Genomic DNA, 23,792 nt, shown 5'->3' with positions numbered 1-23,792 from the left:
AGATTTGAATTTAAATACAGCAGTTAAGTGATGTCATTACCACAACATATTGTAAATTTGTCTAATTATTGATATACTGTCACTTCCAGTGTTTCATAGAACTGAGTTATCATCCTTAATGAGTGAAATAATTACGGGAGTGGTGAGAATTATGACTTGAATTTTTGATTGTGTTGCACATAGGTGGTATAGTTTGCTACGTACACATTTTTCCTTGTTTTATATGTGCTTTTCACATTGCTGCATACTTTGGTTAAGATGATAGAAAAGGCTTCTAGTTGTGCTGTATTTTCTCAAATAAAACCAAGGTACGTTACCAGTAACTTGAGATATTCAGTATATGCCCCTTACAGCATTGAAAGGAACTCGGATACAGAGCTTTCCTTGAATTCCTGATTGGATTCAGATTTAGATTTATACAATGCTCACATTAGAAAGGAGGCAGGGTAGGGAAAGAATCACCTGCAACAGGTTGGGGTGGCCAGGGCCCATAACCCCTTTTCTGCTGCCTCTTGGGTCCTGGGCTAGGTAGGGGTTTCCTCCTGCTACAGCTGAGGATGGAGCTTCCTCGGGAGAGCCCATCAATGATGCTCCTCATCAGCCCAAGGACCCTCCAGAGTGGTGCAGTCTCCAAGAGAGACCCATCTTGGATGTTTCTGCATTAGTTTTAGCATTTCATGGACTGAAGAATGAGACCAAAATTGGCATTACTATTTTTTTTTTTAGTAAGGTGGGAAGAATGTCAAGAAATTATTCCTTGTTTTCTTTAAAGAAAATGCAGTCTGTTTTCTAAAGGTGGAAAGTTGACAATAGAAGTCTTGTCTGTTTACTTGATCAAGTATTTTTTTTTTCACATCTTTTATCAGAGTACCATTCCAATCTCTTCAATTGCAGTTGTGTGGAAAAATTTTGTAATGAAAGATCTTTGGGGAATTGAGCAGCATTCAATAAAGTCTTTATGTTTGTATTTAGTGCTGTACCTCACATCTTTGTGTTTCTGAAGACCAGTAGAATTAGAAGGGCTGTTACAAACAACTTTTTAGCTGTCCAGTGTGGCTTTCCACTGAGTGGCAAAAGTGGGGAAGTCCCTGCCATGCTGTTTGAGTCAACTGTATTACACTTAATTTGTTGCTTCATTTTTGTGTCCAAGTAGTTGTTTCACAGAGGGTATGGGACTAGCACTGCCTGAAGGGAAAGGACAGTCACACAAGCACAGCTCACCTTGGTTTAGTGCTTTAGTGCCTTGTTGCCCTTAGAAAAATAAAGTTCCCAGTGTGCGACAAAATTTGTTCATCTGTCCTAGAGCCTAAATGAAAATAACTTACACAAATGGGGACTCAAACACCTTGCAGGGGTTCAAGGAATAAATCACTGCCATTTGTAATTGTTTACGAGTTTCTCCCAAGGTTACAAATAGGGACATCAGGCTTAAGTAATAGAAAAAAAACAACGCAGGAGCCGTAAGATAGCCTTCCAAATTGTGCAACACTTGCTGTCAGGATCGCTCCTATAAATAGGTATGCAAAAGAAAGGTTTCTTGGCTGGGATCGCTGGTCTGCTCTTGTAACATTTCCTTATAAAACAAAACATCTTGACAGCTGAGATGTAGTGACTGAAGTGGACTGCTGTGGGAGTTTATTGAGGGGAAAAAATAGTACATACTGCAAAAAGGAGTTTTGTCCTTTATTTAACTGTGCTTTCTACTCACCCCACAGCTGCAGCTACGTTGTCTTCCAGCTTACCTTCTCTGACCTTATTAGCAAATAAAAAAGAAAAAATGCAGTAGGATCCATCAGAACCTATTACAATCGTTTCTTCCTCCACCCCCTGCCTGGTTTCTGTCCTGTTCCCCACCACCCAGAGATGGAGTAGCCTTCTTTGCTTCAACCATGCAGTGTTTGCCCTTTGCTGGTTTTGTTCAGTTTAATCTGAATCCCTTGCTGTGCACTAGGCTGAGCTGCTCAGGAGCCATCCTTGTGAGATACTGAAGACAAGGTGGGGACTGGACACCACCTTTCTCTCATACAAACCCCTTTGTCCCCTGAGTAAACATTTTCCCCCAAACAGCCAGTGCTGCTATTTATCTTAATGCAATGAGTTGTTGCTCCCCTGTTTGAGGCTGTCTGGTCAATGCAGTGCCTTAATTTGCTCTGGAAGCCAGCTGAAAGTAGGAAATTTTGTCCCAAAAGGCTTCCTCAGATGCCAAAAACAAGGAAGGACGGTGAGGGGGTATTTTTGATACACTTACTCCTCTGAGTACCCTGCTGGAAGAGGAAGGAAGAAGCAAACTCTGAGTTGGTGTCCTTGCAGCAAAGCCTTCAGAGCAAACACACAGTGGTGCCCTGCTCCCTGTAGACTCCACACGTCCAAGTCAGGCATCTCAACTAACAAGGGACTTATAAGGAAGAAAAAGACACCAGCACCCCAGCACAGCTGGTGAGCAGGCATTCCCCATAGAACAGAATCACAGTTCCATGCCCTGCTGCTGAAAGACTATTTTTCACTTCCTTAGGAAAGACTGCCAGAAAGAGGGATGAACAATAGCCTGAGACAGACTTTGAGATCAGCCACCAGCTCAGCCCCCCACGCTGTCCTGTTGCTTGAGTTTCCTTTGAGATGGACTGATCTGTGATTTACACCTTATCCTCATGCCACAGCACTCCTGTCTCCTGTAAAGCTCCTTCCCAACCTGAGAGCAGGTAGTTTCAATGAAGGCACACCATAGATTATTTGAAGTATTTTTTAATATTAAAGTCATTGTACTTTGATTTAAAGATGACATGTAATAGAATTCCAGTGTATTTTGTTTTAAAATATACTTTGGAGAAGGGAGGCCAGGGTGTTTTCAGAGCACTTTACCTTCCACTAAGCACCATCAAGGCAGTGACTGTGCTATGGGAGCAGCTCACAGCTGATGCAGAAACTAAAGAATCTGTTGGAGAAACATTCAAATACTGTCCACTTTTTCACAATTTACTACAGTTATGACTTTCTGGACATCAGCGAGTTCCCACCTTTCCCCCTGGTTCCCCCATACACAGAGGTAAACTTGTTAAACTTGGACTAGAAAAGTGTGAGTTTGTTAGACCTGTGCTAGAGTTAGCTCTTTCTGCACTTCCAAGGCCAGTTCACTAGGCTGTTCCTCCAGCCAGCATCTCTCTGGAAGAAAGCATACCTGGTTTTCAGCTTTAATTGCTGATTGCAGTTTATTCCAGTTATTTTCTATCTCTCCTGCTATGAACAGTTAAAAGGCAGTCTTAGTCTCAGCTTATGTGGTTTGTTACTTGACGAGTCCTCTTCAGATGCCTTCTTCGGATTTTGATCATCCACTTAACGCTTAACTTAGCAAAGTCTGCTGCCTTAAACAGGGCCAGGAAGATACCACAAAGAAGAGCAATCATGTTCCAGGGATTTGCTGTGATAATCTGAAAGAGATGACAAATATTAGTCCCCTCATCCGATTCCACATAGGTAGAGAGGAGTGAGAGCTGTGGGAATAGGACTGGGCTCTAAAGGCCAAGGAGGTGCCTGGGCTGGGATAGCAGGAGTGCAAAGGACCAACTCCTGTCCCACACAGTCTGCATTCACACTCTGGTTTTGGGCAAGAAAACACCAACACTTTAGATTTTGCTGCTGATTTTATTCTAATGAATTTATTATAATAATGGATTAAAAAAATATACTAGGCTATTTTTATTATTCTTATTTCAGCCTAGGTTTCTTGTCAACTAAAAAAAAAGAAGCCATTAAATCAAATTATGCAGCAGACTTACTAAAGCACAAATTTTAGCCCTGCCCTGAAGCTACCCTTTGCTTGAACAGAGGGACAGGCGCTTTTCTTAGCTTCATGGTACCTCTAGCTGCAAGCAGAATGCTGAGTGTCACCAGCCCAAGGAACCTCCACACAGAATGCATTACTGGACATAAGGAAGAGTCTACACTGAAATTTCAGAAGTATCCTCACTCTTCTCCGCATTTCTTCTTGGGGTGAGGTGACAGAGGCAAGTGTACGCACACACCCAGCACGAGCACGCACAGTCAGACAGTGACTGAAGAGGGGACAGGCGGGTTACTCACGTCCTGAACAGTCTGTATGAAAGGATCTTTCCATTCAAACACCACAAAGAACAGCTGGTCACTCCTTGGTTTAGTTCTCTGGTCAATGTAGTTAACCACACTGGTCTAGGGAGAGGGAGAGAAAAGTGCAGGTTACTTTCTTCAGCAGTACAATGAGTCTTTTGTGCAACAGAAAAGGCCTGTAAGAAGGTGAAAATACCAGACTATTTAGGGACTTCCACTGCAGCCTTTCTCTACCTAGAGCAATGGGCTGCCAAAATACGTCCTCCCTCTGTCTCATTATTTCCCTATTTCTCACTCAGTATCACACTACAATACCATTTCTACATTGCCTCTCAAGAGGGGACAATTTATTTCCAAAATTAATTTACTTACAGCAATAAAACATTTGGAAAGTTCTCATGAATGAATGTTAAATTTATTTGCCAGAGAACCACATAATGGTGGCAGGAAGATTCCTTCTTTTTGAAAAATGGATTGTAGAATAAACTAGAACATTCCAGCAAGTGCAGAATTAACATGGACGGAAAGAAGCCCAGGTATTAACAACCAAACCCATACTTCCCAGTACTGCCCATTAACTAGGTCACCACTTGGAACTAATGCTGCCCAGCAGAGAGCTGTAACACAATTCCAACAGGGAACTGGGTTAGGATACCAGACTGTGTTACAGCCACATGAAGCCAGAGTCTCAAAAACCACAACCAGGAAAACATGAAGACATCAGGCCCAGGAAAACACTCGTATTGTACCACCTGCCCCCAGCCTAGGGGGGAACTACACAGGCTTTGTACACAGGCAGTAACCAACACAGCTGGAACTGCCCCCTGCTCCTAGGACACAACACAAACTGCCCAAGAGCCACACAGGGACCTCAGGGAAGCACAGTGGTGGAAGGACATCTCCCTTCTCCAAGCCTCAAAGGAGTGTTTACATCTTGGTGCGTGCAGAGGGGAGTACTGCTGCTCGTCCTGTTTAATTCTGTACTGGGAGCAATGAATCCAGCAGCACTGTGACTTTGCATCAGAGTTGTGACACGAAGATGGGAGAGATGATGGAAGAGCATGCCTTTTCTACGTTTTGTGAGCCCAGTTTTCCAGGCAGAGTTGGAAGTCTCTAAGCAGACCACTCTTTTCATCTCCTTACAACCCTTCCCATGGCATGAGGGATGACCTGCCACAAAAGCCTGCAATCTGCCATGGTGCAGTCTCTTTACAAATACCTCAGGGTTTCTTTCAGTCTTCTCCACAGCCCCAGCCCTGAAGAGATTTTAAGCTGCAGGCAAGACGAAACAGGAGACAGAACACTGTTCATGGCTACTCAGAGCATAGGGAGCTTCCCCAGCTTGTGGTTTCTGGTCAAACACCTTTGCTGCAGACTTGCCTGTGAGGATTTGTGAGGAGTTTTGAATGAACCAGAGACAGGACCTGTGAGCTGCTTTAGATGATGCAATTTATTTTCCTTATCTTCTACAGGCAGGAAGGGTGAGTTCAGCTCACATCTTTACCCCATGGTTCAGAAGGTCACAAGACCTCTTGTTGCAAGACCTTTATTAACCAATAAAACACTGCCAACAAGGATTGTTTTACACCCAATCCTTAAATATTTTGTCTTATGGACTCATACTACAGTGTAAGCTTTCTTAGCCAATCATGTTATGACATACAAACCTAAAGTACTGTACCCTAAAACTCTAAACCTTCCTCTACTTCGCTTAACATGTGTCTGCTCTAAACTATAAATCCACATTCTTGCTTCTAGCATTTAAGTTTGGAAGCCTTTTCCAAGGTCTCTGATCAAATCCAGTGTTTAATTTAAGCTTTGGCTTACAGGCCCAAAGTTTTGAGAATTCCCTGTATTTTGGATTCCAACACTTGCCCCACACTTCCACAGCTGATTTCCTTATTGCAGAGTACCAGTGCCCCAACCACACTCATCCAAGAAAACTGCACACCAGGAAACAAACAAGGCAAAACAAAGGCAATGGGAAAGGAAGAAAATACAAATGAATGACTGCTGGGCTAGTTAGCAGAGTGAGTGACTGTTCTGTTTGACCTAGTAATTGTGTTCATCTTTCCAGTATGACAGCTCCCAGGTTTGGATTTGAAAGCCTAATGGACTTCCTGGTGCAATTTGAGCAGATGTTGTACTGTCAAACAAAGCAAGTACAAATTATGTCTGAGCTGTTTCAATTTCTGCTGTATTATTAATATGGATCTGATTCCTGGTTCCTAGGTTTTATTAAAAACAAACCAACAAACAAACCCACAAAACAAACAGAAAACCCAAACCAGCAACAGTGCTCACTTACTCAGATGATCAGTCCATAACTGCTGAACTAAACAGACGTTTATGGTCACAAAAAGCTCTTTTTTCCCTGAATTTGAGCCAGCCTTTTGTTTCCACTTTGAGACACATTAGACTTGGGCACACAAAGGAAGACTTTCAAAAATGGTAAGCACCAAATGGCAAATGATACAGAGCTGTAGGTGCTGAGGGACAGACAGGCAGCTCCTGTCAGTGCTTACATGGCAGCAGCAGACTGATGCATTCTTTCCTCTCCTCCAGACCAAGGTATTAACATGGGACTTGCCTGACTCTGGGATTTGCCTCCTGTCCTTCTCTAGTGGAGTAGGAGTGTACCCCCCATCACAGTCGGGGCTTTCCTTAAGGCTGTGCCATGTAACACCTAAGAGTTAGAACTAAGGATAGAACTGAAGATTCTGCTTCATTTTGCTCTCCCCAGAACACTCCTTCCAAGAGTACCAAGGACCAAGAGAAAGTAAAATCTCTGAAAGAGACACCCTCTGGAAAAGACAGCTCTTAAAATTTTCATTTCTCACCACTAGTGAGACACTTCCTTTCCAACCAACACTGGAAACAAAACAAACTCAAAACATAATTATTTTCCCATGCATTAATGTGAACAGAACAGGAATGCAAGTCAGGCTCATTTCCTCTCTAGATAAGCTTGCATCTTCCACCTGCATATTTTCTAGTTTTAAGTGATGCAATAAGTTACTCCATGTTTCTAAAGACACTCAACAGCTAAAATTCCAAACCCAAACACAAAAAACAGACATAAGAATGCTACAAAGGATACAAGGCTTACATTTACTTCTTCATTGTAACATCAGTGGCAACCTAAACAATACCTCTTTCCAACAGTAGCTGTTACTTAGACAATTCCTTTGGCAACTGCTCTCCACCTTGAACTGTAGGTAGCTGTGCTAGTATTTCTATGTCAGTCTCTTGGAACCCTTACCTCAGACTACAGCTGTCATAACCCAAGTGAGGCCTGGATTTCTGGCCTCCCTGTTAGGAGATATCTTCCTGAGCTCTGTCACGAGGCCACACCAACAGCTGAGCACATCAAGACATTTACACTTCTACAGAATCCCTCCTTCTTGAGAAACAGTGGGAGCAACTAGAGCCAAAATTGCTCAGTGCAGAGTGGCATCATGGATGCAATGAAACAAAAACCAGACTCCCAAAACATGAGTACTACTTTTTTTTTTTTTTTTTTTTTTTTTTTTTACCTCTTGTTTGAATTCAACAGTCTCACTACCATCTTCTTCTTTTGTTTTGACCAAGGACATCTTGACCCAAGTTCGGAAGCCTCCAGAAAACTTCCAGCTGGAGTATGAGCTTTCACAGTCCTTCATGAATTTTGCTTTTTCTGAACTAAAGGAAAAAAAAAAAGCATTACTTTATTGACCAAATCAATGTAGCACTGTAGTCAGGAGAAGGTCAGACCTAGGCTCTTCATCTTCAAGCTATGTTCACAATTCCTTTTATTCTCCATCTGCTGAACTCAACATATTTAAAACATTGTGTGTAGTGATGCTTTCATTAATAGTAGCACTTCACTGGTGCATCCTTAACTGCAGAGGACTTACGTGGTGCCCCACAACCCTGGAGCTCTGCCTGCCTGTAGGGATTGTTCTGCCCCACAGGGAGTTTAGCTCTGCTCACCAGCCACCTCTGGGACAGAAAGGAGCAGAGCCAGGACCTCAGGAAACAACTCATCACCATGTTAGGAAGCAAGAGACAGCAGGAAGAGCCAAGAGGAAGGACAGGATACTTCACCTCATTTCTGGTTGCCAAATAAACCAGTTACAATGCATACATGTTTAAAATGCCTTGAAATTGACATTCAGTATAATCCTATTATTTTGGAAGAACTTTAGCTTTGGTGTGAGGCTCCCACCTGCTATAACTGTTATCCCAATATGCAATAACTCTTATTATCCCAATGGACAATAACTGTTATCCCAATGGGCAATCACAGCTATCTGCAGCCCCCAGAACAGCAGGATTGCTTTGTGTGTTTTGGTTGGGGTTTTGCTTTTTAATACTGCAACTGTAAATCTTTAAGGCTTCCAACACTCCTCATGCTGCAAGTAGTAAAGGGATAGCTTGAAGGCATTTCTGGTCTCCATTTCTTCTCTACCAGCTGCACAGGACATAGCGAATTAACCATGCTATTTACTTGGAGCTCTTCAGTACTGTGATTTTAGCCATTTTCATGTCATCCCTGTGAAATAAGCCCAGCCCTGCAGCTGCTTCTCCAATAAGGTTTCATTTGAGAAGAAGGGGTAAACCACTCTGAGAAGTCAGGAATCATTAAAGGCTATTTTTACTAAGACAGATTTCAGGTTGTAGAGCTATGCCAGGGTATGTTGGTCCTTAAAAGAAGGGAGAGGGTTTTGATGCAGATTAAATCCATCTACATAGGAGAAGGGAAAGAGTGTTCTTTGCTTTTGTGGCAGAGGGTGTGCATAACCAGGTCTTTTAGGAGATGAAGGTGTTTTCCTTCATCTTTTCCTTCATCTTTCCTTTTGTCTTCCAGGAGAAAAATGCAAAGAAGTAAAGGAGGAAAGCAGAGGTGAGGAAGCAAGCTCTTGTTCCAGAACAGGCCAGTCAGGAAGATTTGTCCAGTACTGACCGGATTTGCACTTTTCCTGTATTTTTTTCTTAGTTTTTAAACTCAGGGCTTCTTTTCTTTCTACAAACCAAGGTGCCTTGTCTACAAGGACCACAGGGACTGCACTGATTAAATATCAAATTGATGGCTACTCTGTACCACAGCACCTGCTCAGGCTTAATAGATGAATGCACACATGTCCATGGGAGGGCAAAACCCAGCAAAGCCCTTCTCTCAAGTCAGGGCTTCAGGCAATGGACTCAGAATTCCACTGTGCACATGCATAGAAAAGAGAAGGGGTTTCTGGAAAGAAAAACTAACACGCTTTGCTACCTATCAAGGGACATGCTGTTCCCAGGATGTCCTAGGAAGTTAGGAATATCTTTATTTTGACATAAGGTGCTTGTTTAGTGACCCCAACAGGATGGCACCTCTCTGCCTCCCACAGGAAAGATGTGGGCAGAGCCTAAGGACAAAGCCCATGGCCTGCCTGCCCCTCACCAGAGCAAACCAGCGACACAGGAACACCTAATCCAACAACTGCTTCCCCTCCTGGGATGTGGCAGAGCAGCAGCTGAGGGGACGGCACAGGGGAGCCCTGGAGTGCTTTGCCACTGAAGAGGAACATACATAATTAGCATCTGCCAGCCAGTCATATGCCTAATGGCTGGCTAAATACAGCAACACAGAAAAGCTTTCCAAGCCAACATGGAAAAATGAGGCAGGAAGTTATGAGACAGAGCTGAACGTTACAGCCACAACTTCTATGGTAGGCAGACAGCAGCAGTATGCTTTGCCTTCGACAGTAATTGCAGGCTGGAAAAAGAAGGATTAATAATATCTTAGGAGAAACTGTGGAGAAGTGATCTGAGAGGCATCTCCATAATCCAGACCACTGCCACAGAGTGAGGGGAAAAAAAGGGGGGTGGACAGGAGGAGCACAGCAGAGAGGCACAAGCTTTGCACAAATTATAGCAGAGGGCAAATAACACAGCTTTAAAACCACACACAACCAAGTGAACACAAGACAGGAAAGGGATTTTAAGCTGAAAAACAGTTCTCCACGGAGTTTCTTTTAATTCCCTCTTCCCACCAAAGACAGACAACCCACACAGGCTACACCTCTTCTTTTTGTTGCTGTTTGGGGTTTTTTTTTCTCATTTATGTGTGGGAGTCACTAACCTATTTCTGGATTGGGCTGTAGTGCTGCAGTGGATCCCTTACCACCAGTGTCTATGGACCACCCCATGAGAGCCAGAGAACTTCAGGACATCCCACCAGCAGATTCCAATGCAACAGCAAGAGCCAAACCCACTGATGGTTCAAGTCCAATGTGTTTATTGCTTTTGTGTTTCCCCAGAGCAGGAAACTCAAACAGCCATGGCATCTAATAAAGGCTGGTGTTGGTACCAAAAGTCTCAATCCTTCTATGTTGTATTTCTCTGCATGCAGCAATCCAGACTAGAGACATGAACATGGGGCTCTGTTTAGACCCTGAAATCATCTCTGATTTGTTCATACTGGCATCCATCACTTCACAGGACCATAAGTTATTTGACATGCTACACTAACAGTTTTGTCAGGAATACATTCAGGATTTTCTTCTAAACCCCACGTATTATCCTAATGAGAGTTCAGGAGAGGAACTTGCATTTTTAGCCACACATATTGGGTAATTTGCAAGGGTTTCATTATTTCCCTCCCTCCAATTAATACGGTACACACAGCAGCAAACACTACCTTAAAAAAGAAAAAGAAAAAGAAGCCAGCAGCATCTCCCTCCAGCTCAGAGGCCAACAACAGCACACAGTGCAGCAGTGTTCTGTGGAGACCAGAACAAAACCAGTGAGCAGTGCCAGTTTCATGGAGTCTGATCCAATTTTAACAGAAGGGCTGCAGAGAATAAAGCCCTTGACAGAAACAACTGGAACTTGCTCGAGTCCTCAGCACTTACTACACCACAAAAAATCTCTTAAAGCTACAAGTCTTTGGATGCCATTTTTTTCTTGCTTGTGCACCTCTGATAACACTGTACATGAACTGCTGGGCACAGTGTTATTCTGGGCTCTCATAACCAGTGAGACACTTTGTCAGGAAAAGTAGTTAACAGAGGCCAGTAATGGAAGATTTCAGAGGCTGTATGGAGGGACACATAACAGTTTCTACAGATATCTTAAGCCAGACTTCCCATCAGCTAAATTTAGCATCTGCTGATGAACAAGAAATCTATTTTCTCTTCTGCTGGAAGCTGAACAGAATGAGTGCTCTCCACATACACAGTGCAGGTTCACATGCACTTTTCATAGTCAGGAGAAATGTAAACTTCCAACCTGCCCTGAGCCCAGCCAGTTCAGGCCAGGACAGCAAACACAGCACCGAGCAAGACAAGCCACACCATTTGCATCAAGTTTGGGAGGATGCTGCAGAAAAGACACCACTGGCCTCTTGCCCACAGCTGGTTCTTTTCCTGTATTCCATCTAGACATGCAGATCATTTACCACTAAGGCCTTCTTTCCCTTGCCAATGTTACCATTCACCTGGGTTAGTTCAAAACCAGTTTTAACTCCTATTCCTACTACCTGCCTCAAGCAAGCACAAAGGATGCATCCCCAAACAAACATCCCCCTTTCCCATGTGGCTTCCAAGGCCTGAGGATGCCCAGACTGAGCTGTTCATGCTGTCCCCAGCCAGCTGCACCAGGGCACTGCAGTGGTCTCAGGCAGTGCTGGTGCCTGGCAGTGCAGAAAGAGCTGAGCACTTTGCCGCAAGGGGTCCCACTGTAAGCATTTCTAACCAGAGCACAAGCCATAAAACCAGGAAAAAAACCATAAGGAACAAGCAGCACCTTCTACACCACTGCTCTTAACTGGTGTTCTCCCACCCTAAAATATCAATGCCTAAAACACCCAGAACATTAGCATTTTATGAGGTGTTTCAGTACAGTTACAGAAAACAGTTAAAGACTTAGGATGTCTTCACTGAAGCAGAAATGCTTTACAAAAGGAAAATCCAACTAACTGGTCTTTGGCCACCCAGAGATATCATGTCTGAACACTTCCAGTCTTTGATCCACCTGAAAAGCATCAGTATGACCATGTCAAAGCCTCTGAGAAGGCCTTGCTACAATAAAATCTGTTCTCTTCCCTCCCTCACCTAATTTTCTTCTGCACAGGTCCTCTATCCCCTGTCCCTTTTTCACTGAGCATCGATTATCAAATTAAGGATTTCTATCAGGTGTCACTATGACTAATATTTCTTGATTAACTTTTAATCTGGATCTCAGAGAAAAGAACGGAACTTGAATTTAAATTAAAGAAAAATTAAACCATCAAGCATGAAATGCCAAACTAATACAAAAATACAATTTTGAAAACCCCATATATGAATTTACATAATTCTGTAGAATCTTAAATAAAGCCAGCAATACAAAGAAACAGAGTTAATCTTTCAATGAAATCACAACAAAGCAATCTAGGGATCTGACCTTTACAGCAATTGCTTTTAAAACCCCCAAATGGTACAGAAATGTTTGTGTTCTTGGTGCACTTCCTGACACACTACCCAGGACAGCACACTTCCTGATCACCCACAGCAGCAGACAGCAGGAAGCCAGCACAAACCCCAGGCTTTGAGAAAGTGCAGCAAAAAACGGTTTAAGAACAGTTTTTGTCACTGAAAAAGCCCTCAAGACATTCTTTAAAGGTCAGATTAGTAAATAAAGACGTGAAAGAACACCAACATACTACAAACATTTTAAAAAATCATAAAAGCCTGCCTGATTTTCACTGAAAAAGCCCTGCTTCCACAAGTATTGTGACAGCAAGTTCAATGCAGCCACAGGCTCATCCCCCCTTTACATACCTGCTGACAAACTCTTGGAAAGAAGAAAACAGCAGGTAGTCAATGGCACTAAAATCTTGGTCTGTCTCATTTAAATGGAACTGCAAAAACACCAGCTCCCTTTTCTTCACATCACGAGGGCCTTGAACAACCAAAGCATACTTCTGTAAGCAAACAGAGATGGTGAGAGGAGCAAAGGAATCCTCATTTCCTGTTCATTAATTTGCCATCTGGCACTAATACTCTAGAAATCTAACACACACAGAGTTTCTTGGCTGCCACTAAGTGCACATCTATTAAAATAGCTAACAAGAATGCCACTTCAGTCCCTCCTTTTAGTTTAAAAAGGAGATCTTTACATCAAGATTCAGTGTTTAAATATTAATATTTAAGTATTAAATATGGTAATTTGTGGGTTTTGGACATTTGTTTATCAAGAAGCAAGAGTCCTTGCACTTCTAAGGGCAATTTAAGACAGACTATCACTCCTCACTGTACCCATCTTGCTGGCTCAAAGCATTTCAGTGTAATGAAGCACTTGGTGCCCATTTAAGATTCTTCGAAGTGTGACAAACATGGTATATAATTCCCAGCAGGAACTCATGTATGAATTCCCAGCAAACATAAAAAAAGAGATTAGCTATCCTCCTTCAATGGATACTGATACTGCCTTCAATCAAAGCTAGGTTTACCATATCAAGGTAAATGCTTCCCAGTTCATTTAGGAGAAGAATGAAGTGAGAGGGTCACTGTGAAAAATGACTTATTTTATGCCATTAAGGGTTTTGTGCTGCACACACCCACAGGAGAGCTGATCTTCCATAACACATATATACACTGTCTGTGATCTTTTACATTTCTGAAAACAAAATGACAGATGGCTTACAAAAAATCCAAACCATCCAAAAGCAAGGATTTTTTTACAGCATGTAGTACATACATTTACTTTCCAGCGCGATTATGACCAGAAACCCCACACTGAACAAGCTGTGTTCTATGATATTGTTATTACCATAGTTAGATTAGTAAAAGGATCTGTGTAGTTGATCCTCTGAGTGGTGCATTCAATGTCTCCTGGCTGACCTGGATTTATCAGAGGTGGAATGTGATCGTAGTAATGATGTTTGCAGCTAAGCAGCCGAGCCTTGCCTGGGTAAAAGGCAATACCTGTTTGGGGAGAAAAAACATTGGAGAGCACTGATTTCCTTCCTGAGGACATAGAATTTCATTCTGGAATGTAATCCCACAGGATACTGAGCTATCTTTAAGATGCTACCAAACAATCAAATTAAACCATGCACTTCCACATTTTTCTGGAGCAGGACAAAAAGACCAACTGCATCAGGACAGAACCCCCACAATGCACTGAAAAAAATAAGGGCTTATATTCTGTTACAACAGTTCAAGGTTCATAGAAGCTACTGAGTTTCCCAGAAGCCAGCAGCTAATCCATCAGTCCCTCTCAATCCCAGATAACCTGTAAAATATGTTAGGGAGCATCAAATGGGACACGTAGTGCTTTAGTTTTCAGATATTAGCATTTAACACACCAAGTGTTAATTGGAAATAATGCACATACCATACATGACAGATCAAAGATCACTGGCTGAGCAAATAGAAGTGAAAAGATGCTCTTCAGAATACAGCATCTTCTGTTAACCGAATGTGACATCATCATAAAAATCAAAGCCATCAAACATGCACTAACTGCTACCATCTCTTATTATTTACAGCACTGGGTAGGGCAGGCAACTACTCCACCTGGATGGAAACCCACACATGCCATAAACCTCCTGTTTCAGCCCAACAGCACATTCAAGCAAACTCAGCCACCTCAGCTTTGGAAAGCTAGCAAAATACAAGAGCCAAACCTCAAAATTTATTTATTTATTACTGCCATAATTATTACTGGAAACAAGTTTGCTGGAAGATAACCTATTCCAACTTAAAAAAAACCCAAAAAAAACAAACAAAAAAAAGTGTATGATTGATTAGATATAATTAACTCACAACTGAGATGACCTGCCCACCAAAATGTGAGATGTCAAAGCACTCAGCATATATTAAATGCTTTATTCCTTTCTTCAGAGCTCCATGCTTGCAACTTGCCATCTCATCATTTTAATAGAGCAATAAACTAAAAGACTACATTGATTTAGGTTCTCTGATCTGCAGGGATTTCCAATAATACTTTTGGATTTATATGTATGCTGCTCTGCTTATTTAAAATCTGCTTATTTTCTTCCTGAAACTGGATGAAAAGCTTACATGGGGGGAAAAAAAAAAAAAAAAAAAAAAAGGAAAAATAAAAAAGGGGGGAAAAGCTTGGGTTTGCTTACTCTTAAAGTCAGATTCATATGGTCCAAACATAAAGCACTACTTCCAGAGCTGGGCTAACTGGCCATAGAGAAAAACAACTACAGTAATATGGCAACAACTCAAAACACCTTTCAGCCACAACTACTGAAGTGGGTATTTGGAAAATGTGGTGACACTTCTAATAGAAGTATTATTGTTAAACTGGAAACTCACTGACTGAGCTGCATTTGCTACCATGGTTCTAGTTATGAATGGCTACTGGACAATTAAAAAAAATAACAACAGAACTCACTATTCAAAAATGCCCCTGTGGAGCAACTCCTCCTGCAAACTGCAAGTTTCTGCTGCCATGCTGCATTTTTGTGCCAACATTGTTCCCTGCAGTCACATCATATTTTCATTGCCTTGCCTACTGACGTAATGCCATGCTGTAAACAAGGCAGGGTGGAAGTAGAAAGTGGCATTGTGGTTATTTTGTGGTTGGTTTCAGAAATTCACCTTCTTTACTGTGAATGGCATCTCATTGCCCAGCGCAGCACTGAGCTCCTGATACACATCCTATGTGTTACTCTGTTTGAATGATACAGTTTGGGGAATGTTTCCAAAAGGAATTAACTTTCTCCCCTAAAAGAGGACTTATTTTAGAGTCTGAAAACTCTTCTTATCTATGAAATGTTGCATAACTCTCCACAGCTTCTGCCATTCATTTTATTGGCATGAAAGCTCCCAAAAATCTCCCGTACAATGTTAACATTTCTGTGCAAAGCCAATACAACTTTTTAATCTAAAGTGAGGAAATTAAAGACCAGGATTAAGTATTATATACACTCTGGGCTCTGAAGAATGAACACCAAAAATTTAAAACAATCCAAGAAAAACATGAACAAGAATTTAACCCATTTTACTTGTTACCACTCTTACCAGGTGCATCATACAAGGACACTTCCTTGTAAGTGACAGACATCACTGGGTGCTTGAGCTTCTCCCTGAAGTCACTGATGGTTTGGTAGACAAGGAATACAGCTACAGCCATGAGCAGTAGATAAATAAACAGGAGTATTACTGAAAAAACATTCTTTAGGCAGGTCTTGCTGAAACGCAAAGAAGGGGTAGTGGTACCCAGCTCACCATCTGGAAACAAACAGAACATGGATTGGGACTTCAACATACAGATATTTTTGCTGAATTTTCATTTAAAGATCAATCATGTGAGAGGAAAGTAAGCCTCAAACTCAGCTTGATTAAAAAAACCACAGCTAATTCTAGTTTTGATGATCAGCCAGGCAGATACTTCCTTCTCAAGTACGAGGTGTAATCAACCTAAGATTGTGCCTCCTTTTCGCATGCCAGAATTTGGCTGTGAACTTCTGCTTAAGGCCACTGCAGGCAGGAAACAAGGTTTGTATTCAAGGACAACTGAGAAACAAAGTTTGAAGTTCACAAGAAAGTCTGTTGATGGTTAATCTTTGCTTCTGGAAAAAAAAACCCAACTCATTTCCGCCCTTTTCCAGTCTGAAGTGATTCTTACACACGCAGCATAGACATCAGTGGAGTTATTCAATATTCCAATGCTCATGGCCAACTGTATGCATTGCATCTCTACCATGGTAGAAGTCACTCGATATTTGTTACCCTCTAGTTCATAATTCCTTGTGCATGTTAAAAACTTTCATAGAAGGATTCTTTCAATTACAGCTAGAAAGAGACTGACCCAACTCTCCCAGAGTCTCCTTTCCTTCAAATCTTGTTCTCTTTAGATCTTCACAGTAGTCTCACCCACACACAGACACTGCTTTACCCATACCCCTTGCATTTGCCCTGTCTTTTGGCAATACTTCGAAGGAAATGGTTCCTGTACTCTTGAGTTACACATCATGTTTTGCCATGAGTGATATACAGCTGAACACACAAAATTTTGTATCAAAACTCAACATAAGAAAGAAGATAAGCAGCCATGCTTCCTGCTGACCGTTCTGTGTGTGTCATGTAATGAGTCAGGCCCTCTCAGGCCACGCCACCCTCTGCTCTCCAACTCTACAGTTTGGTGTTTGTGCCTTCCCACAGCAAACAGGAGCCTTTTAGCGAACCCTACTGCACACATAACCACTCACAAATGTCTGCGGGCAAGTTACATGCCAGGCAATGGCAGCCAAGGCAATTAGGACATTATATTGTGCACAATTATGCATTAATATGCATAAAATTGCACTGCTGAAACAAATATGTCTTGAACAGCTGCAAGGCCATGCTCCTTTCAGGCTGGCTAACCTCAGAGCCCACACCTGAGCTGCAAAAAGCCCATTCAACACTGCTCCATGCCCTCCAAAAGCAGCCTGAACAAGGATCTATTCTAAGAATCTATTTTAAAGCATCTATTCAATATTGCATCTTGCTCATGTAAATCTGGCACAGACTCTGCCTGCAACCCACTGCCACTCAGGTGAGACACAACATCAAGGAAGATGACATCCTAAGCTATGTCAGAGTCAGATGTGCTGAACCTGTTTTGATTGAGCACAGCTCCTGACAAAGAAACATTCTCCTACTTGTCCTTGGAAAACCCACTTGGCTTTCCATCAGTACTGATTCACAAAAAATAAGTAAATGAAATTAGTAGTGAAATTAGTGTTTTGTTTACTTTCAGAAGTGTAATAAAATAGCAAAATCAAAACAACCAAAGCCACGCACTGCAGTAGCTAACAGGCCCTAAAAATCAGTACATTTGGGGTCAATAATTCTCACCTGGTAAAATAACAGAGCTGGAATCTTCATGAACTTCCATATCTCCTTCTCTTTCCTCTGCTGGATTTTCAGATACTCGCTCCACATCTTCACTCAGCTGTGTAGTTAAAACAGTGGTTCAATTTCCAAACATGTTCTCAACTTGCAATTGTTGGAATTTCTATGGTACAAATAAAAGAGGCTCCAACTAACCTAACGCACAAAAACACAACCCCTGTCCAAGAGCACCCAACCTCTGTTCCATTTGTTCACAAGACAAAAGCCACAGCTCTGTAGACTTAGAGCCACATATTAAGTGACTTGCATGCTACAAATTTAACCTACTTCTACCCTGCTGCTTCAACAATAATATCACCTTTCCATTCAAGTTCAAAGTAATTATTTCCCCAACAGCTCCAACACACTTTAACCCCGCAATTAGGACAGCATTCTCTGACAAGCAGGAACTTCATTCTGTCACTGAAGAATATATTTTTAGGCATAAAGAAACCACAGCACATAGCAGCAAACAGAGCATTAGCACTTGTTAATAAAGAGGTACAAAAAGCACGAGACACATTTTGACAGGTGTTAATGCAAGGCACTGAAATACAGTCTCAGCCAGAGGTGGCTGGGTCATTATGAGACAACAGTCAAGCATCTCTACATTTCTGGTCCTTATTTGATCTCACTGTGCAGATTATTATATATTAGTGGTTATGCAATGAATTAGTCTTCCAGTGTTTCTGAAACACCAACAGAGACCAGATGTTTTCTTGTTTTGCTGTTCAGAGTTCTGGGTTTAAACTGCCCAGCCACTTCTGTCAGAGTCAGAAGCTCGTCACAGCAGATAAGCATCACACGACACTGTGAAGCACTACATATTTAATACATTATAACTAGAAAGTATCTCTTGTATGTTTTCCAAGCGTTCTTTCATGGGGGAACTGACACAGAGATTATTACAACACTATCCAAGGCATGAGCCTGCAGCACATCACATTAGCCTTGTTCCTGTTTCAAGGAAAACAGGGGCGCAGTTAATGCTGCAGCTGCACTGAATGCTATTAAACACTACACCCCTAACTTACACAACAGAAATGTGAATGTATCCATCAGGGAGTGCTTTTATTTCACCAATTCAGTACTGAAATCATCATTATGCCATTACCAGATCATCATTAGCACCTAGTAGGAAAGAGTCCACTCACTTTATGGGTTCAAAATCTGACGTAAAGTCTCCTTTACCTCCTGCTGTATTTCTGTATTCATCACGAAAAGCAAGATGAAAGCAGTTACCCAGCTGTTTTTAAATGCTTAATACATAAATAAAGCATGATTTCCCATAGCATGAGGCAAGAAGTGAAGAGGTAACCCGTAGGCTAAAAACTCAGCTCACATGCAAGACTCTTACTGGGGTCCAACTGAAGATACCTTTTTCAATTACCACCATAAAAGAAGGGAAAATTAAAACTCTGCTCCTTTTTGTAGAAACATGCTGGTTCTGTTTATCTGACCCAAAATACGCTACTCTGACCCACTGAACCTCTTGTACTAGTTACACTACATCAGCTAAGAAAACAGTTCAAATCATACTCATGCAAATTGCTGATACCAGAGCTGGTCCAACAAAGGACCAGCAAAGTTACAAAGTCACTGCAGTTCCTCAGCTGACTCCCACACCTCTCTGATTCCCCAGCTACAGGCACCTCATTGACTGAGATTACTGGGAGGGTAAGTGAATTCTATTCCTGATGGCAAGGAGATCTCAATGTAAGTTTAAAAAAGAACAAAATAAGCAGTATTTCCTATCCTCTCAAGAGGACCTACAGCAATTTTTTTCAACAAGTGGAAGAAAAATCATCTTAGAGGCAATTCACAATCTAAACGATTCTGCAGTAAACTCAAAAAACAAAACCTTTAGCACTCCTCAGAAACCAAAAAATCTCAAACAATATGCAACTATGTTTTCTTATCTCTGTTCACAATGCTTTACAAGCTTTTCACAGACAAAGCCAGAGAAGGACAGCCAGGCAAGAGCGGGACTACTGACACTGCTTCAGATGCAGTAAGCAGTGTTGAGCTGATGTGTAAGACCCACTCCCTAAAAACAGCTATTTTACTGCAGATCCTGAGCATCTGAACTGAGGTCACCAAGATCCCAGCGCTGTGCATGGCTCAGCCACTGTGTTCTGAGCAGCACACAGACCTACAAACCAAACACCTCACATGCACACACCCTCCTACAGCCTCCCAGGGATTGGGAAGCCAGCACAGCACTACTGCAGGACAGCTTTGTAGTGGACAGTTCACACTTGCCACTCCCCTTGGATTCAGGGATTCTGCCAACAGCAAACCTGGAGCATGCCAACCAGGTTCACCCTCACAGGCCAGCCCTTCCCATGTGGTGTGTTTTTGATAAAAGGATGAAGTGAGGTGCCAATCAGAAGGAACACAGATTGCAGGGTGGTTGAGTTTGCAGTAGGATGCAGAGACAGCACAGGATGTCAAGGGCAGGAAGGGCATGAAGCAGAACTTCACTCAGCATTCCTCTGGGTTCAGCACATACAGCTGAGGGAGAAACAACCGCAGGAACCTGCCCATGTCCCAGCAGCTCTTTTTCAGTCCTGTACACAGAAAAGCACTAGACAAAAAGAAGCTCAGAAAAGGCAGACATTTGAGCATTCCTGCCAGGGGCAGAAGCAACAAAGACTGCTGCAGGTGCTGGAGAAGGAATGGACACACAGGTGCTACACTTACACACACACCCTATCTTGACTCCTGCCACTGTTTGGGATGAACCCAAAGACATGGAGGGCAGTGTCAGTGGTGGATGATACTTAAGGTCAAAACATGACATGCATCACCCATGTCCAAAATTCAGGCATCAGTGTAGGTTCATTAACTCTCACAAGTACCTCCCCTAGGTACAAGCACACAAGTCAACTCCATATTGATAGTCACAGGCTAAAACCTTCTTACTGGATAAAACTCCCTTAAATAAAAGGAGAACTTGTTCATACAGGCCTTTTGCTGATCTGCTGATTCATCACCTTCCAATGCCTTCTAGCCTGGCAAGAAAACCAGAAGCTGAAACTAAACAGACTGTACCACACTAAATTAGAATGTATTAAGACTGAACCTCAAACTACCCGTCACATGTAGAGGAAGGAAGATACCTACATTCCTTCTGCCCGTAAGATACAAACAAAAGTGCTCTGCTGTAACTCTCCACCGCTGCTGAACTTGGCACAAATTGATTGTGTGTCTATTAGGAGAGATAGGAACGAGCAAGGAAGCCGGCTGCTGAGCCTGTACATTGATATGCAAACCAGGAGCTGCCTCGGGCTTTTGGCAGCGTGATAAAGCGTCCTTCAGTTTCGGGTGCGGGAGCTCTGCTACCCAAGTCGCTGCTCACACCCTACAGACTATCCCCTTGTCACCAAACCCCTGCTACAGAGTCCAGCCGTGTGCACCTCACACACCTGAAAGCGCCGCTGCCCACTGTTGTAACCCCGTTCAAAGATAAAGCGCGGAGCCGAGCGCACCCGAGCCACCCGGCGCTGTCCGCAGGGCGCAGCTGCCGCCGCACGCCCCGGCAGCCAGCGCCGAGCCGAGCTCACGGCGACACGCCGCTGTCCCTGCCCGCCGAGCGCCCGCAGCCCTGCCGGCCCCCCGTACCTCCTGGTAGGATGCGGACACCTCTGGCTTTGGCATAGCATCGGCGGGAACGGCGCCGCGGGGCCGGGCAGAGCCCGCCGGCACCGCACGGGGCGGGGCAGCCAGCAGGCGCCGCCGGGACCCCCGAGCCGCCCGGCCGGCCCTTCCCGTCCCCGGGCGGTGCCCGCCCCTTGCCGGGGCTGCCGGGAGGCGTAGTCCGGGCACGGCGCTGCGGGCCGGCTGCTCGGCGCACGCCTGAGGGCTCCTGGGCAGCCCTGTAGGAACATCGCTCCTCCCGAGACTCCTGACGGGGAGATGAGACTCTTCTGCTTCACAAGTCAAACTCTGCTGACACAAGCATGAGCCAGGCTTGGAAAACCGGCTCCCCCCAAGCTGCACAAAATACTATCTTTTTTTTTTTTTTTTAAATTTTAATTTTCTGTTGCTCAAGGCTGTTATCAGAACACCAGATGTGCTTGACCAGCAGATAGAACTCCTGCAGGACTCCTGGGGTGACCCACCCACCCTGCTCGGAGCAATGGGGCACTGCAGGAAAATAAAATCAAAACCACGTGGCCACAAATACCTACAGAGCTATTTATTTTTTTTCCTTCCCCAGCGTGGAAGTAATTGTTAATGTTGCATCATCAAGAAAAAGCATGTGCAACTTTTTTTGCATTGAGATGTGTGAAAAATGTGTATTATATGATTGGCTCTTTGCAAATATTAAAATGAATACTATATGTGTTATGTTGGAAAGTTATGCTGTATTAATCTCTTCTAAGTGGTGTGGTAAATATAGTTTTTAGGCTACAGCATAATATTAAAATAGACACTATGTGATGTAAGATACTTTTTGTAACCAGCTCAAGGAATGGATAAGATAATCAAGAAATTATTTGCATAGAGATAACAGCAACAAGACACAACATCCCAAGAGAAGAATTATTGGCTCCTTATCGGGAAGAACCAGACTTCTTCCAGACTCCTGGGAGCCAAAGGAATTGATTTATAAAATGAGGGGGGAAGCACAAGTTAAGCAGAAGACACCTTTTCTTTGAAAAGAATGTTTGAATCATGTATGAGATATGTGAATATGCAACAGGCTATTGCTTTTAAGGGTTAATCCTTTGTTAGTGAGCCATGCTTTTTGGGGCTTAGTGCCCAAGGTCCGTAATTCTTTGCTTTTTACTGTCCTTTATTGTCCTAACTCTGATTGTCCAAATTCTTATTGCTCTGATTTTTATTACTAATTTTATAACTATTTTGTTACTATTAAACTTTTAAATTTTTAAAAGAAGTGATTGGCGTTTTTCACAAGATGCAACACGGTAAGGGAGTCCCTGCTGAGTAGATCATTTCCCTGTGCCTAAGGCCCATGCCTAGTAAGTTAATAACCAAGATTTGAAGTCCTTTGACAGTAACAATCCTACTATACATTTGAATTACAGCACTGTATTCAGGAAGAGTGGATTCTGCAGGATCAAACATTCAGGCTTTAAATCCTTCAGATCCTCACTTGTCAACACTGCAGAGATGGATTTGATATATGTATCTGAACTGCAAAAAGTTTCTAATTTTCTTAATTCTATATAGAATTATAAACACCAAGCTTATTCTTCTGCCAGTCCTGAATGTTCCTCCGTGCAGTACTTATAGCACAGGGAAAACTGTAATCTGAAAATTTCCTATTTATTCAGTCTGCTCCTAGGCTAAAAATGTCTGGGTTTTTTGTCACAAAGATGAAGCCTGCACTGTGTGCACTGGTTTTGTGAATAAACATTGAAAGCAGCTAGCAGAGAAACTTCAAGAGGGGAAGAAGGAGGAAAATTGAGAAATCTTTTGTTTTTAGGTGTCTGTTCTGGCGCTGCCAAGTCTGTAAACCACATCCTTAGGTGCCACATCCATGTTTCTTTTTAATACTTCCAGCCATAGCATCTCCACCGCTGCCCGGGGCAGCCTGTTGTAGTGCCTGACAACCCTTTCTGTGGAGAAGTTTTCCCTAGTACCCAATCTAAACCTGAGGCTACTTCCCTTTGTCCTATCGACTGTTACCCTCGAGAAGCGGCAGACCCGCACTCGGCTGCAGCCGCCCTTCAGGCGGTCGTGCAGCACAGCAAGCTCTCCCCAAGCTTCCTTTTGCCCAGCCGAAGCCCTGCCGTGCCCCTCAGCTCTGGGCAGGCGTCCGCGGCTGTTCCTGCGGCTCTCTCCACGGCGCTCCTTTAACTCCGGTCCCGCCCCGCTCCC

The 23,792-nt window shown here is 43.0% G+C and overlaps 1 protein-coding gene across 2 annotated transcripts; it reads right to left on the bottom strand.

The window, feature by feature from the left end:
- Positions 1-836: 836 nt before the first annotated feature.
- Positions 837-21,670, bottom strand: PACC1 (proton activated chloride channel 1). Of its 2 annotated transcripts, none has more exons than XM_041413515.1 (8): positions 21,567-21,670; positions 17,907-18,066; positions 16,086-16,295; positions 13,858-14,012; positions 12,867-13,009; positions 7,617-7,761; positions 4,078-4,182; positions 837-3,425 (listed from the first exon to the last, which is right to left on the bottom strand). In XM_041413515.1, exons 2-8 carry the CDS (start codon positions 17,944-17,946, stop codon positions 3,264-3,266), a joined length of 960 nt encoding a protein of 319 aa, XP_041269449.1. In that variant the 5' UTR covers positions 17,947-18,066; positions 21,567-21,670; the 3' UTR covers positions 837-3,263. The 2 variants fall into 2 exon arrangements, with proteins under 2 accessions (XP_041269449.1, XP_041269450.1); XM_041413516.1 differs by lacking the exon at positions 21,567-21,670 and adding an exon at positions 21,371-21,389 and having other exon boundaries at positions 17,907-18,003.
- Positions 21,671-23,792: the final 2,122 nt, after the last annotated feature.

The sequence above is a fragment of the Onychostruthus taczanowskii genome, unplaced genomic scaffold (assembly GCF_017590055.1).
Source record: "Onychostruthus taczanowskii isolate IOZ18803 unplaced genomic scaffold, ASM1759005v1 scaffold42, whole genome shotgun sequence".
NCBI classification, from domain to species: domain Eukaryota; kingdom Metazoa; phylum Chordata; class Aves; order Passeriformes; family Passeridae; genus Onychostruthus; species Onychostruthus taczanowskii.
The sequence above is the reverse complement of the archived record's forward strand: the minus strand, read 5'-3'. Positions and strand labels throughout refer to the sequence as shown.